The following is a 16,918-nucleotide window of genomic DNA, read 5'->3' on the forward strand; positions in this document are numbered from 1 at the left end:
CCGCTTGCCTGATTAATTATTATCCCAAGAAAACTCGGTTGAAGCAGAATTTTTCAGTACGATTTGTTTTATCACGCTTTAACTCGTCGGCTTGGAGGAAATGAAAGGAAATATTCAGCTTTAACTGGCAGTTTGCCAAGTTTCATTGGTTTTGCAGTTCTTTTGGTGGGATTGGTCACATGTTTCCCTATCGTGTAGTATACGGCGGCTTTTGGGTTAGTAATGTACAAAGAAGGATAGTTGCATTGAAAAAAGGTAAAATAATAGTGATGATGCAAGATAGCGTAAGCAATGATTTTTCAGATAGTGATTATGAAGAGGTGGACATTGAAAATAGTGGAAGTGATTCTTCTGTATGTAGGGGGAAAATATTATAAGATTTTCTTCCATTTATTGGATTTGGCTTTGTGGAATTCTTACATCATGTACTGTAAAGCAGGAGGTTCATGATCACCTAAACAATTTCGAATGGAACTGATTGAAAAACTAATTTCAGAAAATCATTGTGATGAGTTTTCTGCGACATCAGGAAGACCCAGCATTAGCCCTTCACCACTCAGGTTAACCTCAAAGCACTTTCCAGATGTTATTCCTGCTACTGAAAAAAAATCAAATCCAACGAGACAGTGTACTCTGTGCTCCCGTAAAAGAGATTCCAGAGGTAAGCCAGTAAGAAAAGAGACCAGATACCAGTGTACAGAATGTCAGGTATCTATTTGTGTTGTACCTTGTTTCAAAAACTATCATACAAAGACTTACATTTAACTTTTTTCCATTTTCCCAGGATAACTCGGGATAGTAAACTAATATTAAAACTAAATGCTTTTACAGTAACTCGGTAAAAAAATTAAAAATTCAACTTAAAACCTACATATTTTGTTTTGCTTCCTTGTATTTAATAATAAAAATTAAAAATGTGATGATGTTTTGCAATTTTTTCAAAAAAATGTGTAAGGGAAGCAGTTAATACCAGTTAGTTTTTGATTATGGAGCAGTTAATACTAGTTAGTTTTTGATTATGGAGAAGTTAATACCAGTTAGTTTTTGATGGATTTGCAGATCAAGGAGGCCTTGAAAAAGTACTTTTTTAAAGTTCCAAATGTCTGGCTTGGCAAACTCATGTTTTGACTTAGCATAATCCTGAAATAATTCCATGCAGAACAATTGTTAGCTGATACAAAAGCAGTGCCTATATTTGTAATTGAGTTCAAATCAGAATTGTCTACTGTAATATACATCTGCTGTAAAATGGATTGGTTTGGAATTATCTGCTTGAAAAATCAACTGTGTTTAAGGTAAGAGTTTTCATGTTACTAAGTCAATTAAGAAAAAATCAGCAAGAGCAAGTTTGGTTGTAGCACAAAAATTTCCAAAGACTGATGTCATAGTAATATAAAAATCAGTATCTTGTTGCTTTAATAATGTCAAATTCGCAATTATATGTTGAAATCAAAACAAATGTGAATACGATGGAGGTAGGAATAGAAGGAAATGTCTGGCTAATTGATAGCCAAAGGGGATGGCGTACTTTTCTTTATATCCAGACCATGTTACCTTGATAGCAGTTTGATACTTCCACACAACATTTCTGCACAGATTGAAAATTAGAGACACTTTCACACAAAAGAAACATCTATTGCTGTATGAATAATAGCAATTTTTATAGGTTAGTGTCATTTTCCACTCATCACATCCTGATTATCTTTTAATAACTTGCAACAACGATTTTGATTATGAATTTATTTTATAAAATTTTAAGCTACTAGACTAAAAAAATATAGATTTTAGCAAAATGTTTGTTATGTGTAAAGAATGATAAATACCTCAAAGTACCTTTATAATGTCAAAATAACACAAAGGTATAACACATTTTATAGAATGATTATGACTGGGAGATGTTGAAGAATTATTCAAAAAAATATAAGGATTGATAATAATGAATCTGAGTTTTGTCCAATTATGAGGTTATTGAGAGTGACATGATACATGCTGTTAATATGATAAAGAAAGTGGTCATAAAGAAGCAAATGTAGTTGGACCATCTGATTTCAAGGATTGCAAGGCAGTTCAACTAACTACGGAGTGGTATCTAATGTAGACAAAATATGATCCAAAGGGTTTGCTAACTGTATGAACATTGTATGATTTGGCAATTTTCAGACATAAAAATTCAAGTAAACAGACCTGTAACAACATATTAGGTATTTTAAGTAATTTTATTAATTTGTAAACAAGCTTGTAAAGTATTTTAAGCTATGTTCTAACTCAGATTTACATTATTTTTACTTACACAGTCAAAAGTCGTTAATCCGGACACCCATAATCCGGAATGATCTATAATCCAGGCCTCAAAGCTACAAACTTTCTGCACATACGTCAAAGCATAATGCGTTTACTCATGCACGTAATACCTTTACGCGTGCGCATGCGCATAATACGTTTACGCATGCGCCTTTAATGTATAACGGACGGTATAAGCTAAGCTAAAATTATCTATTTCAGTTAATATTGCAGATTGCGTTGTTCCTTAATCTTCTAATTGGATCCGGCTTATTATTTTTTGCAGACTGTTAAAACAATTTTATGAAAGTAAGCTTGAACGTTCGATTCAGTCAAAAAGAATTTCCTATTCTGTAGCTGCCGAAGGATCTACAAAGTGAAAGCATGTTTCGTTTTGGCAATGTATCATAAGACTGGGAAAGCATTTTTAAAAAAAAGTGGAATTGCCGCAAAAAATGGATAAAGGCATATCCTTTGTTTCTCTAACCATTCCGAAATCTGTTTGTCAATTTCACACTGCTCTGCGCCGGGGGAAGACAACGCGGAGCGCAATAAACTGGAAGTTGATCTGTCAGCACTATCCTTATCTTCCGGGCAGATGTTTTTATTTTATTCGGCTTATAATTCCTTACTAAATGTAGTACAGTCAAAAGTCGTTAATCCTGACTCATCGGGACTTCGGCGATTCCAGATTATAGATCATCAGTTTAAATCTCGTAAGATGGCATGCAGAAATTCTAAAATTAAAAATATGAAACCGTAATTTATGAAATAAAGAACAATTATAATCTAAAGGGTGTCAAAATTTACAAAAAAAAAAAAAAAAAGCTTCATATTTATTTGTTTACTTTATTAAAGATTTCTTTCAATGTAAGTTGTTTAAATTGCTTCATTTTATGTGATAATACTTTCTCTTTAATTCTATAAACAGACATAATTTCTTGTTCAGTTACAAAGTTCCACTGTTCAAGTCCCGTTAATTGCTGTGCCGAGAAAACCGACTAACTTCTCAATCAAAATTTTTTCGTTTTCACTAACCTCTCTGTCACATTCTTCATGTCTTTATTCATTTTTTGCAGCAATTCCACTTTTTGTTTGATGGACATCGAAACATACTTTCGTTTTCTGCGATCCTTTGAGAGCTCCAGAATCGGTAGCTTATACCGTCCGTTATACATAAAACGAGCACGCGAAAACGTTTTCTGCGCTTGCTCACATGCATATGCGCAGTCGTAAAAGGTCTTATGCGCATGTGTCAACGCGGCGTACGCGCAGGAAGTTTTTAGCTTTGAGGTCCGGATTATAGATCATTCCGGATTATGGGTGTCCGAATTAACGACTTTTGACTGTATTTCATCTCGATGTACTCCGTCTTTGATATGATTTAAATCAAATTTCTCGTCATTATAAATATCACGAATACACATCAAATAGTTTTCTGGTTGCAATTTTCTAATTTCGACTATGCGTAATGTATGCTTTACACATGCACACATTGAAAGAAATGTTTAATAAAGTAAACAAATAAATATTAAGCTATTTTTTGTAAATTTTGATACCCTTTAGATCATAATTGCTCTTTATTTCTTAAATTACGGTTTCATATTTTAATTTTATAATTTCTGCATGCCATCTTACAAGATTTAAACTGATGATCTATAATCCGGAAAAACCGATAATCCGAAATCTCTGAAGTCCCCACGAGTCCAGATTAAAGACTTTTGACTCTATTATTAAAAAGTGTGATTAGGTGCTTACTTCAGTTCTCTGTAATTTTAAATAATAAAAGTAAACATGTTTTGGGGGCATAAGGAGCATTTGCACTAAAAAAAAAAAAAAAAAGCTTTTATTACTTGGATTTTTAATTACCTGAATACATGATATACTTAAATATATTAGTATGGCTTTTTATGAATATTATTTTCTTTTCAGTATTTGATTTTTGATACGCAGATGATGATTGGTGGGAAACATCGTTATAGTTTGTCACCAGAAGAATACATTTTTGCTGCATTGAATATTTATTTGGATGTCATTAATATATTTATGTCAATCCTACAAATTGTTGGTTATGCAAGAGAAGGGTAAGTGCTATTTCAAATTGCTGTGTTCTTTTTTAATGTATTAGGGAAATAATAACAAATGACATGTATTTTTTCATGTAGACAATTTCATATTTATTGTAGAAATATGTATTGTATTTATTGCAAAAGAAATTGAATTAATTTATTTGTTTAGGCTCTGGGTTCTCAGCCCAGGAGGGAATTCTCCGCAAGTGGAGAATTTCATACTTGAAAAGAGAAATGCAGTCAGCATTTTATTTAGTGGTTTAAGGATTTAATTTTAGTTTATGAGTATAAAAAATACTTTTATTTATATTTTGATATTTATCAACATTTTCTATATCTCTGGCTATTCAATCTATAAATCACATTAACAATTAATCTAAATAAATGTAAATATGTATTTTTTGAGTTTTTTAAAGGGAGTACAAGTTAAAAACTACTACAGGGTTCGTAGCGGTCCTTATAAGTGCTAATAATATATAATCCTTATATTTGAAAATAAAATATAAAGTTCCTTATAGGTGCTTACTTTTTCTTTAAAGCCCTTATTTTTTGTTTTTAGTGCTTATTTTTTGCTTTTGGTGCTTTTTTTTTAATGAATGCGCTATTTTTCCTGGTACCAAAGCCGAAACTAAATAAACAACTTCCCTATGGCAAAACAACTTTCCTTCTATGGAATGTCAGATGGTGAATCATACTCCCGGAAATAGTTTTTCCCCTTTCTCTGCATTAACATAACCTTTGGTGTGCACGAAGAGTACAGACAGGTGCCCGTCGTTCTATTGGTCAAAGAATTGCGAAAGCAGTAGAAAATTCCGGTACATTCAGCATTCTTTTCCTCCCACCCAAATACTACACACGTTTGAATTTCTATCAAGATCTTAATAATTTGCATTCTCGTTCCACTTGGTCAGTTCATATTCATGTTTATTATGATCGTTTTGCTTATATTATGAGCATATGTATGAATGTTTATTATAACATTGTTGCAGTAACTGCTGAAGTATAGTAAACTTTCAAAAATGGTTGTGTTTTAACACAGATTAGCTTTCTAAGGAATAATATTCGGAATGGCTAAAATAAAGGGAAAGTAATTGAATAGTCAAAATAATTTTGTTTTTTGGCCAATACATTATACAGTATGAATATTGGGAGGTTCTCCCCTTTCTCCGCAAAATCTTGAATGTTGAAACTGTTACAGTTCGCTGCAAAACAAGCAACGGACTTTTTTTTTTTTTGTCTCTTTTGAATTTGGATTGAATAGGACTAAAAGTTCTGCGGTCTACTAACCCAAGTGAAGAATGATTCTATTCAGGAAATTTAACGCCGTCTGTTGAAAATTAGAATGAAAAACACTCCAGTTATTTAGTTCTTTGTTCTCCCAATACCGGCAGCTGTTGATTCCGATTGCATAATATCACGTAGGGAAGAATTACAGCGCACGTACTGTGCAATAACACTTGCGATATTTTGCAGAGATAATTAATTTTGATGTTCTGTCCGAGATTTGTTTATGAACACTTAAAAGAGTTTTACTGTGCTTGCTAAGCAGAATATTTTTCAGTTCCATTGGTTTATTTTTATATGATGTGCATATCGAAATGTCAAAAGCATTTATTTAGTGGAAAAATTTAAAGAGCAGCTACAGTCTACACCCCCCCCCCTCCGCTCCTCTTTTTCAAGTTACGCTCGACTGTCAGAATATTCGCCAATTTCCAAGTATGCGGGTTAGTTAAGCTTTTACTTTTAAAGGATGACTGCATGAAGCAAATTTCTGTCTTCTGATTTCAGAAATGTTCTTCTTTTTTACTTAAATTACTTTGCTTGCAATATCTGTTAAGGGAAAACTGATATACAGTCAAAAGTCTTTAATCCGGACTCGTCAGGACTTCGGCGATTCCGGATTATCGATTTTTCCGGATTATAGATCATCAGTTTAAATCTGGTAAGATGGCATGCAGAAATTATAAAATTAAAAATATGAAACCGTAATTTATAAAATAATGAGCAATTATGATCTAAAGGGTATCAAAATTTACAAAAACAGAAGCTTAATATTTATTTGTTTACTTTATTAAACATTTCTTTTAACGCGTGCATGCGTAAAGCATACCTTACGCACAGCCGAAATTAGAAAATTGCAACCAGAAAACTATTTGATTTGTATTCGTGATATTTATAATGACGAGGAATTTGATTTAAATCATATCAAAGATGGAGTACATCGAGATTAAATACTACATTTATTAAGGAATTATAAGCCGAATGAAATAAAAACATCTGCCCTGAAGATAACGATGGTGCAGACAGATCAACTTCCAGTTCATTGCGCGCCGAGACGTCCCCCCCCCCCCCCGCGCGCAGAGCAGCATGAAATTGATAAACAGATTTCGGAATGGTTAGATAAACAAAGGATATACCTTTATCCATTTTTTGTAGCAATTCATTTTTTGTTTGATGGACATCGAAACATACTTCCGTTTTCTAGATCCTTTGGGAGCTCCAGCATTGGAAATTCTATTTGACATAATCGAAAGTTCAAGCTTACTGTTATAAAATTGCTCTTACAGTCTACAAAAAATAATAAGCCGGATCCAATTCGAAGATTAAGGAACAACACAATCATCAACATTAACTGAAACAGATAATTAGATAATTTTAGCTTATACTGTCCGTTATACATTAAACGCGCACGCGAAAACGTATTCTGCGCTTGCTCAGACGCATATGCGCAGTCGTAAATGTCCTGCGCGCACGCGTAAAACGCCTATGAGCATGCGTCAACGCGCCGCATGCGCAGAAAGATTTTAGCTTTGAGGTCCGGATTATAGATCATTACGGATTATGGGTGTCCGAATTAACGACTTTTGACTGTACAATGAAAATTTAGAAAATGTTCAGAATTTAGATTTAAATTATTTAAATATCAATAGGAGTGGAAAAATAAATTGTATTTATTATTAGGTTCCAAGTGAATACAATATAAATATGCTTTATTATTATTTATTTTCTCTATTTTGAACTGAAATTTCATCATTAAATCTTGTAATATAGTTTAGTTCTGCGTAGTTTGTTTTTCTTCTTCTTATTGTAACTAGTTCTGTAAATTGAACTGTTATTTAAAATTAAAAAAAAAAAAAAAAAAAAAGAGTAATTATTTTCCATGGTTGAGGTAATGCTTATTCACTCTTAATAAATACTGCATTTCTCATATTTTAAATTACAAGTCTAATTTTTATGCAGTTGTGTATAATATAATTAGACAGGTGCTTATTTTTTTTTTTTTTTTTTTTTTCTTAAAATGTGCTTGAAAAGTGCTTATAGGTGCTTATTTTTTTTAACTAAAATGTGGCTATGAACCCTGTACTAGCCTAGGCTCTAAAATCAGATGTATGATCTTTTACTTTTTACTATAAATTTTTTTTTAATATGTATTATGTGCTCCAAAAACATGTTTAACTTCCTCCAATATTTTTTTAAGCTACATACATTTTGAACATTATTAGTTAATCTACATCCATCTAAATAAATGTAATTTTTTTTATAAATTATAATAAAACTGATATATTACACCAGTGGTGCCGAATTCTGTATGCATGAAAGCCAGTTTAAGTTCTATCTCGTGACCATATACTGCGCATAATTAAATATATTCTAATTAAAAAATAAAACTTAACGACTTGCATTACTTCATGATTTCTTTACAAAGAGGGCTAATATATATATATATATATAAAGACAGAGTGCATATTAGGTAGGTTTTATATATACAGGGTTATTCAAATAGAAAGAGCAGATTGCAAACATGTATTTTTTCCAAACTACAAAAGATAGAAACATGATTCTAACATTAATGGATAGAGAAAAGTGTACAATTTAGTACGGGTAAAAGTTCCAGTCATGGCCGCATTGGCGCTGTTGTTTGTACTGGTATTATTTGTTGGTTGGTAATATGTAGTGAAATCACACTGACACCACAGCAGAAGTCTTTTTGTCTTCTACAGTTGGCAAAACTAGAGTCCATTGTTGCAGTTCAGCAAGCATTTCGCCGTCAATTTAATAAACAACCACCGCGTCATAAGCAAATTTACGAGTGGCATCAAAAATTTGTAGAAGATGGTTGCATCTGCAAAGGGAAAAGCACGGGACATCCACGCACATCGAACGAGAATGTCGAGTGTATTCGTATATTCTAGGAAAGGAGCCCAAAGAAATCCACATTGCGAGCAAGCAAAGAACTTAAAATTCCTCAACCAATGGTATGGCGAGTTCTAAAACATCGTCTGCACATGAAGCCATACAAACCGCAGTTATTGAATGCATACATTAAATGCATACCATAATTGTAAACTTTTCTCTATCCATTAATGTTAGAATCGTTTCTATCTTTTGTAGTTTGGAAGAAATAAATGTTTGAAATCTGCTCTTTCTTTTTGAATAACCCTGTATATATATAGAGAGAAAGGCATATTTTTTTCTAATTTATTTTATCTAATATTAACATACACTAAAATAGAATTTTCTTTATTGCAGATAAGTTGATGCTGTCATGTAGTATTCGATATACTTCTTGCTATACATTCCTGATTCTGCATCTTCAGTGTTTTCTTCAGACTGAAATATTGAATAAGATCTTATGTTTTTTACATCTAGTCATTTTCTTATTAATTTATCATAGAATTTGGATAATATCAAGGCATTGGCAAGAGCAAAATATGCTGTCCTGTTTATGTAATGTGATGTAGTTGGTAATTTTTTGTCTTTGCTTTAGATAATTTAAAAATTATATAAATCAAAACTAAAAATATGAGAGAGTAGATCAAAGCATTCTCTAGTTGAATATACAGTAATTATATAGACTTTGTCTGTTTTTATGTTATTTATTTTAATGGCTTGTTAGCACATTTTTATACTTTTTGTTTTCTTATCTTTTTAATGTCTTATTTTATGTGTTTTAAATTATTCATTTTTCTGGTGTCACATCAGTGAAAAATCTCATCAGTAATTTTTCGCTGATTCTTAAAAAAATAAATAATAGGTATATACTCTTAGTAATATATTGAACAAATGCATTTGGAAAATGAAACAATACATAAAATAAGAGTTTTGATGTGAAAGTATGTGTGAAAGCAGCATGTTTTGTATTATATAATTCGAATCATTCTGTGTCAAACAACAAATTCTAACTTTTTTTTGTAATTTGGAAAAGAAATATAGAAAGTATCAAAAGCAATTTTCAGGTGCAAACTGTCATCATTGTAAAGTTATTTAATCATTTGAATTCATAATATAAGTTTTATTTTTGTGTTTTAAATAATTATATTTTAATGTTATTTATTTTAAACAATTTTGTAGTTAAATATAATTTTTAAAAATGAAATATTATACTACTTGAACATCATTTTTAAAAATAAGTAATTTTGCCTTTTAATGCTCTGGGAAATTTTTATGGTAAATGACTGCAGTTTTAATGAAACTCAACTTTTTTTTCATTGTACAGTCAAAAGTCGTTAATTCGGACACCCATAATTCGGAATGATCTATAATACGGACCTCAAAACTAAAAACTTTCTGCGCATGCGCCGCATTGACACATGCGCACAGGCGTTTACACGTGCGCGTAAGACCTTTTACGACTGCGCATATGAGTGTGCGCAAGTGCAGAATACGTTTTCGCGTGCGCGTTTTATGTATAATGGACGTATAAGCTAAATAATTATCTATTTCAGTTAATGTTGATGATTGCGTTGTTCCTTAATTTTCGAATTGGATACGGTTTATTATTTTTAGCAATTTTAAGCAAGAGCAATTTTATAAAAGTAAGCTTAAACTTTCGATTATATCAAATAGAATTTCCGATATATATTTGTTAATATGTAAAAGATCTAAAGCGAAAGTATGTTTTGAAATCCGAAATCTGTTTATCAATTTCACACTGCTCGGCGGGGGGAACGCCGCGGCGGGCGCGTAATGAATTGGAAGTTGATCTGTCAGTACTATCCTTATCTTCAGAGCAGATGTTTTTATTTTATTTGGCTTATAATTCCTTATCAAATGTAGTATTTCATCTCGATGTGCTCCGTCTTTGATATGATTTAAAACAAGTTCCTCGTCATTATAATTCGCTTCCGAGAGCGAAGAAAGTGACAGAGGTTATTGAAAACGAAAAAATTTCGATTGACAAATTTGTCAGTATTCTCGACACAGCAATTATAGGACTTGAACAGCGGAACTTTGTAATTGAACAAGAAATTATATCTGTTTAATAGAATTAAAGAGAAAGTATTATCACATGAAACGAAGCAAAACTTAAACAACTTACATTGAAAGAAATGTTTAATAAAGTAAACAAATAAATATTAAGCTTTTTCTTTTTGCAAATTTTGATACCCTTTAGATCATAATTGTTCTTTATTTCATAAATTACGGTTTCATATTTTTAATTTTAGAATTTCTGCATGCCATCTTATGAGATTTAAACTTATGATCGATAATCCGGAATCGATAATCCGGAATCGCCGAAGTCCCGACGAGTCCGGATTAACGACTTTTGACTGTATCATTTTATAGTAACAGAAGTTGTGTTAGATGCTTGTGGGTGATACAAATAGTTTCACGGTATGATACATGATGAAACTAAAAAATGTCATGCTGAACCACTATCTGATTGCAAAATGAATGAAATAGTTAATGTAAATCCCATCTCTAATTCTCATTTTTTAACTCTTGGAAGTTTTTCTTACAAAATGCTGAATAATGATTTTTAAAACAAATTTTCCATTTCATTAGGTCAAACAAATATATGCAAGTTCTTATTGGTACTTTTAATCAGGCACTGTTTCACAATGTCACAAAATATAAAGACATCAAATAATAAAAACTGTAAAAAATTCTTATTGGTACTTTTAATCAGGCACTGTTGCACAATGTGTCAAAATATAAAGACATCAAATTATAAAAACTGTAAAATGTTGATAGAAAGATATTTTATAGTAATGTCTAAGTGCACATATTTATAGGGCATCTTAACTTTCATCGATACAAAATTATTAGAAATTTTAATGTCTCAAAATTTCCTGATTAAAGTTTAAGTCTAAAAATTGATCATGGAGAGAAAAATAGGTACAATTAAAATATGAGAGTGTGCATATATGTTACCATGAAGGATGTTGATGATAGCATATGTCAGTATTCTCTGGTGAATGTAGGTCATAGTTCATTCTCATAGTTGCTTGGTGAATGCTCGAAGTATTTGCTAAATATCTTTATTTCTCACTTACACAAGTGAATGTCGACATTTAACTTGCACAGATGGTGAATATTAAATAAAAATAATGTGGTGATGTTAAGACAAAATGCAACTTTTTAAATCATACTTTGTTATTAAAACATATCATGATATATGCTGAAATATAAGAAAGCTTAAATAACAGTACATGTAAATGTAAAATTAACAGTGCATACTAAATCAGAAAAGCAAGTAATACCAATAATAAACTTACACATAAATTGTATAATTACAATAATTTATAATATAGTAATTTATTGCAACAACTTAAATTGCTATGATACTTTGCATTATCCCTTGCTTTTACAACTGCATTTAATTGTGAAAAACGTCTTTTTACATTTACAGCATGTAAAACCTTTCCTTCTGCTTCTCAAATTAGTTGCAGCTGCTTCTGTTAGTGTCATTTCTTGCAAAAAACTCTCAACTATAGAAAGTAACTTCTGTTTACAAATTACAAACTGATTATGGATATAAAGCTGCATTATGGATACCATGTTTGTTTGTTAATAAAAGTCAGTCTTCTATTCCAGCAGCTAGTACTTCCATATTTCGAGCATCTGTACAACCACGGTCCATATCAGGGACTTGTAGGGTATCTGTCGGCAATTTAAGCAGCAGCATTTTTTTTAGGTTTATAATATTTTTTTGCTTGCACTAGAAGACATCTCTTACATGCCCTAGAAGCTTGCACTAGAAGACGACATCTCTTACACATCTCTTACATGGCTCTCTCTAGAAATAAACCTTGTTGTGAAGATATAGTAGGTTGCAGCTTCTCTTCATTATTTTTCTTTGGAATATGGGTTTCGGTATGGTTCTGCTCAAATTTTCTTCAAACATTTCACAACATTCTTCAGACATTTAACAATTTCTCTGAGCTGTTCCTCGGTTTCAATATTTTTTACTTGCTCACCAAGCAAAAATGCTAATGTTATTTATGTCTCTTTTTGGTTTAATTTAAAGCTGGGCTTCATAGGGACTTACGCATATTCCTTTATAGTATGTAGTGTTCTTGTCAAGTTAAACAAAGGGGAAACCATCTGACCCTTTATTTGTATCATTATCTTTCATCCTTGCGGTTAATGTATTCTGTGATACGCGATGCAACGATTCCTCTCCTACCAGCTCAGGGTCCTGTATACACGACGCAACGATTCTGCTCCTAAGAGCCCAGTGTCGCATATATGTGACTTTAAACGGAACAGTTTATTTGAATTTTTAAAAGCCACTAAATGGAGCTAAATGGTAGTTGTTTTCACATGGGTTGATTCATATGGCATTTGACCTTTATGTACTGGCATTAGTTTCTGTTTTGTGTCTAGCTTGCATTTCTCAGAAAAGAGGTCATTATATATAATGCCTTGAATGGTCATTATGTATAACACAGGCATTTTGGTATATAATGTATTTACTTTGCAAATAATGTAATTATATATAATGTATATATTGATGTGATCAGTAATGGATATCCCGCCAGTGGGGATCTTTCCTTGATCACTTTATGGTCATTGTGGACACTGCTTTCGATTTAGAAAAACAGGAAGTCTTCTAATATAAACCTGATGTCACACAGTGTTTGAGGACGAAACATTTCTGAGTGTCTTTTGAAGTTTTGTGACATGTGTTGGGGTTACATTCAGTTTCATTCCGTTAGCCATGGCTTATTTAAAACCTTACTTAAAAACTTAAAGATTTGTCCAAAATCACCGGACACTCCACCTTTCCGTCTAACTGGAAGACAGTTTTTGAAAATTTACTTTGATGGAGGAGGTAATAAAGGTAGGTAATAAAGGTGGGAGAATGATGAGTTGTGCACGCTAAAACCAAGGAAAAGCGTAAGCAAACAACGTATTTTGAGTGCGAAATATGCAATGTAGGACTGTGTGTCGATTCTTGTTTTGAATTATTTCACAACAGCAAAATTTTTAAACTGGAATTTAATTACCTACAGATAATTCTTATTTAGTTTTTTTTTTAATTTCATATTTGTAAATTTTTTTCATATTTGTAGTATTTATTTCTGTGTGTATAGTTATGATTTTAGTATTTTGCCGGTTTAATTTATTTATATTAATGCAATATTCTTTATATTAATACACGTTAAAAACAAGTACATTAAATATGCAACTTCAAAAATTGAAGTCATAATATCAAAATGCTGATTTTATACGATTTTTTTTTTTTTTTTTTGTAAAGTTAGGTGTAACTGCTGAAAATGCATGGGGCGGTGGCGACAATCCATTTCAACTAAGTCCAGTCCCGTGACTGCACTTCGTTCTCCCGCCGCTGGTCGTTAAGGGGTTAACTAAGTCATGCTTTTGATTATGATAAGCCTTTCTGTGAACTATCTTAACATTTTTCCACATTGCACATAGCTTGGATATGATTTCATTATTGAATTCCTTACCATTATCTGAATGAAGTTTATCTGGAATATTAGATGCTAAAAATATATGAAGAAGGTGATAAACTACTTCTTCAACTATCTTAGTTTTTAAAAGTCATAATTAGACAAACTTGATTATCTAAATGAGCTTGATGCACCATTATGAATTCATATTCACTATACTTATCAGATCAACTTGATATCTTGAATTTAATTCTGAACTGACCATTGGTTTCATAGCACAAGCTTTTTTAGGTGCACTGTGTTTCATTTAGCATTGTTTACATAAATTTAAATGCAGGATTACAACTTAATATGTAATATTTTTTAACTTGCAAATTTTTAAGCATATAAGTTCTTCCTCCATGGCCTCTTCTGATGCGAGTTTTGGCATATTGAAAAATTATTGGTAACAATACTATGTATTCATTTCTCGGGGTTTTAATGGCAGAATTAACTTCTCTTCATCATTAATTTTTAAAATGTCAAGCCTTTTTAATCATTTGTAATCCAAAGTATTTATTTAAGTTTAGCATTTAAATTTAGTAGAAATTACTTCAGAATGTATTTTAAAATACTTTTCTTGAGAAAAATTAAAACATTTTTCTTCTTGTTTACTGGCAATAAATTCATGCAACATAAAAAAAAATACTGCACCAATCGTTCAAATAAATTAGAGTATTGGATAACAAATTAAAATTAAGCAATTGTTGCATGCACCAGCAAACCCTGTGTGACAGACTGACAAAGAGCAGAGCATTCGAGAGTCTAAGAGATACATGCGGTGTGACCTGAAGCGTGGTAGAACAAAAGATTTTACATTTTTGTTGCTTCTTTCTGTTGTTATATGCCTCTGATGGTCTGAATATATAAGAAAATAACCAAATATTTGGTGTTTGACTGACATACCTGCTATGTGTTGACATTTTCTAGTTTCGGTCTTTCATGGTAGCATGTATACATGTATAAAGCACTTCATAAAAATTTATTGATTGTAAAAGGTAATCTTAACTTTAAATGCATATAAATTTAGATTTCGTCATTTAACTTCATTATTGAATTCCTTACCATTATCTGAATGAAGGTCATTATCTCAAGATCAACAACAGAATAGAAAAAGAGCTATTAATATTTTAAATTCTAATAAGTTATATAATGAAAATTTTGTTTATTTACTTATTTATTAGATATCATTTGATTAAAATTTATTGTTACACTCAACAACATTCCGGTTTCTAATTGTTTGACATATAATTACCTGTTTTTACATGTATTACTATGTATGAGATATAGTTAATATAGCATATCATGATACTTAGAACAGTTACTTACTTGGTTTAATAGTGTTTATTTTAAAGAACTTAGTTTCCAAATATAATAATAAATAGTATAAATGCAGTTTTTAATAATGCAACTTTATCCTGTAAATTTGTGGCTGGAATTTAAATTTATTTGAGATTAAATTATGCAATTTTAAAGACAATCATATGTTGCAAAAAATCCAAAATGTATACTATAAAATATATTGAACAAAATGTGTATTATATAAATACTAGTCATATTTTTTTATTATTAATATTTTTTACATTATAGCTATTAACATTTATACATTCTCTTCTTCCTGAATTGTTATAATGTATGCATGTTCAAGATACATCATAATATAATCATAGATACATCACGGTTTCACGGTAGCATATATACATGTATAAAGCACTTTATAAAAATTTATTGATTGTAAAAGGTAATCTTAACTTTAAATGCATATAAATATAGATTTCATCATTTAACTTTACTCATTAAAGGTCATTATCTCAAGATCAATAACAGAATGGAAATAGAGCTATTAATATTTTAAATTCTAACAAAAAGTTATATAATGAAAATTTTGTTTATTTACTTATTTATTAGATATCATTTGATTAAAATTTATTGTTACACTCAACAACATTCCGGTTTCTAATTGTTTTGACATATAATGATCTATTTTTACATGTATTACTATGTATAAGATGTAGTTAATATTGCATATCATGATACTTTGAACAGTTATTTACTTGGTTTAATAGTGTTTATCTTGAAGAATTTAGTTTCCAAATATAATAATAAATAGTATAAATACAGTTTTAAAGTATCTTATTTTAAAGACCATCATATGTTGCAAAAAATCCAAAATGTATACTATAGAATGTATTGAACAAAATGGGTATTACATAAAAAACTAGTCATATTTTTTATTATTAACATTTTTTACATTAAAGCTATTAACATTTATACATTCTCTTCTTTCTGAATTGTTATAAATGTATGCATGTTCAAATGCTTTTATAGATACATCATAATATAATCTCATTTTGCAATGGCAAGTTTTACTCCATTTTCTCTGAATTGCATTTACTGGAGACCTAATCTTGTAAATATCAACCATGTTATGGTGTATAAAATTAAGGTTTGAATCTAATTATAAATCTTAATGCTTTTTTAATTTCTGTATCTTTATTACAGAGCATTTTGTAAATGAATGTATAAAATTGATTCACTGAAAATTTCTAATTGTTTCTAGTAATTGTGTTAGTATTATATTTAAAAAGTCGAGTGTTAAGCCATGTACTACTAATGATATCTTGTACAGTTCTTAGTAGTAATAAAATATGTATAAAATCATTCTTACTTATTTCTTTATGAAGAAATTAGACATATTTCTAAAAAATCGCAAAATCAAAACCCAATATGCCTGTTTGTTATACTAATCATGAAAATATTATTAGACTTCAGAATATTATATCTGAAAATTTCATGTATTGATTTTGATATTAGCTTGTTTACATATACAGGATTATATAAAATAATTGCTTTAAAAGCTGTGTAGAAAGAAGAATTTTTATAGTATTGTTA

At 30.5% G+C, this 16,918-nt stretch overlaps 1 protein-coding gene across 1 annotated transcript in view; it reads left to right on the forward strand.

Moving 5' to 3' along the window:
* Positions 1 to 16,687, forward strand: part of LOC118193746 (protein lifeguard 1-like) — a 56,504-nt gene extending 39,817 nt beyond the window's left edge. Inside the window, exons 11-12 of the mRNA XM_035364875.2 lie at positions 4,213 to 4,364; positions 8,880 to 16,687. Of these exons, the coding sequence (XP_035220766.2) occupies positions 4,213 to 4,364; positions 8,880 to 8,883 (156 nt within the window). The 3' untranslated portion in view covers positions 8,884 to 16,687. The remainder of the gene's footprint in view (positions 1 to 4,212; positions 4,365 to 8,879) is intronic.
* Positions 16,688 to 16,918: the final 231 nt, after the last annotated feature.

Source organism: Stegodyphus dumicola, chromosome 9 (assembly GCF_044657685.1).
Source record: "Stegodyphus dumicola isolate Sdum_Otavi_A_Nest chromosome 9, ASM4465768v1".
NCBI classification, from domain to species: Eukaryota; Metazoa; Arthropoda; class Arachnida; order Araneae; family Eresidae; genus Stegodyphus; species Stegodyphus dumicola.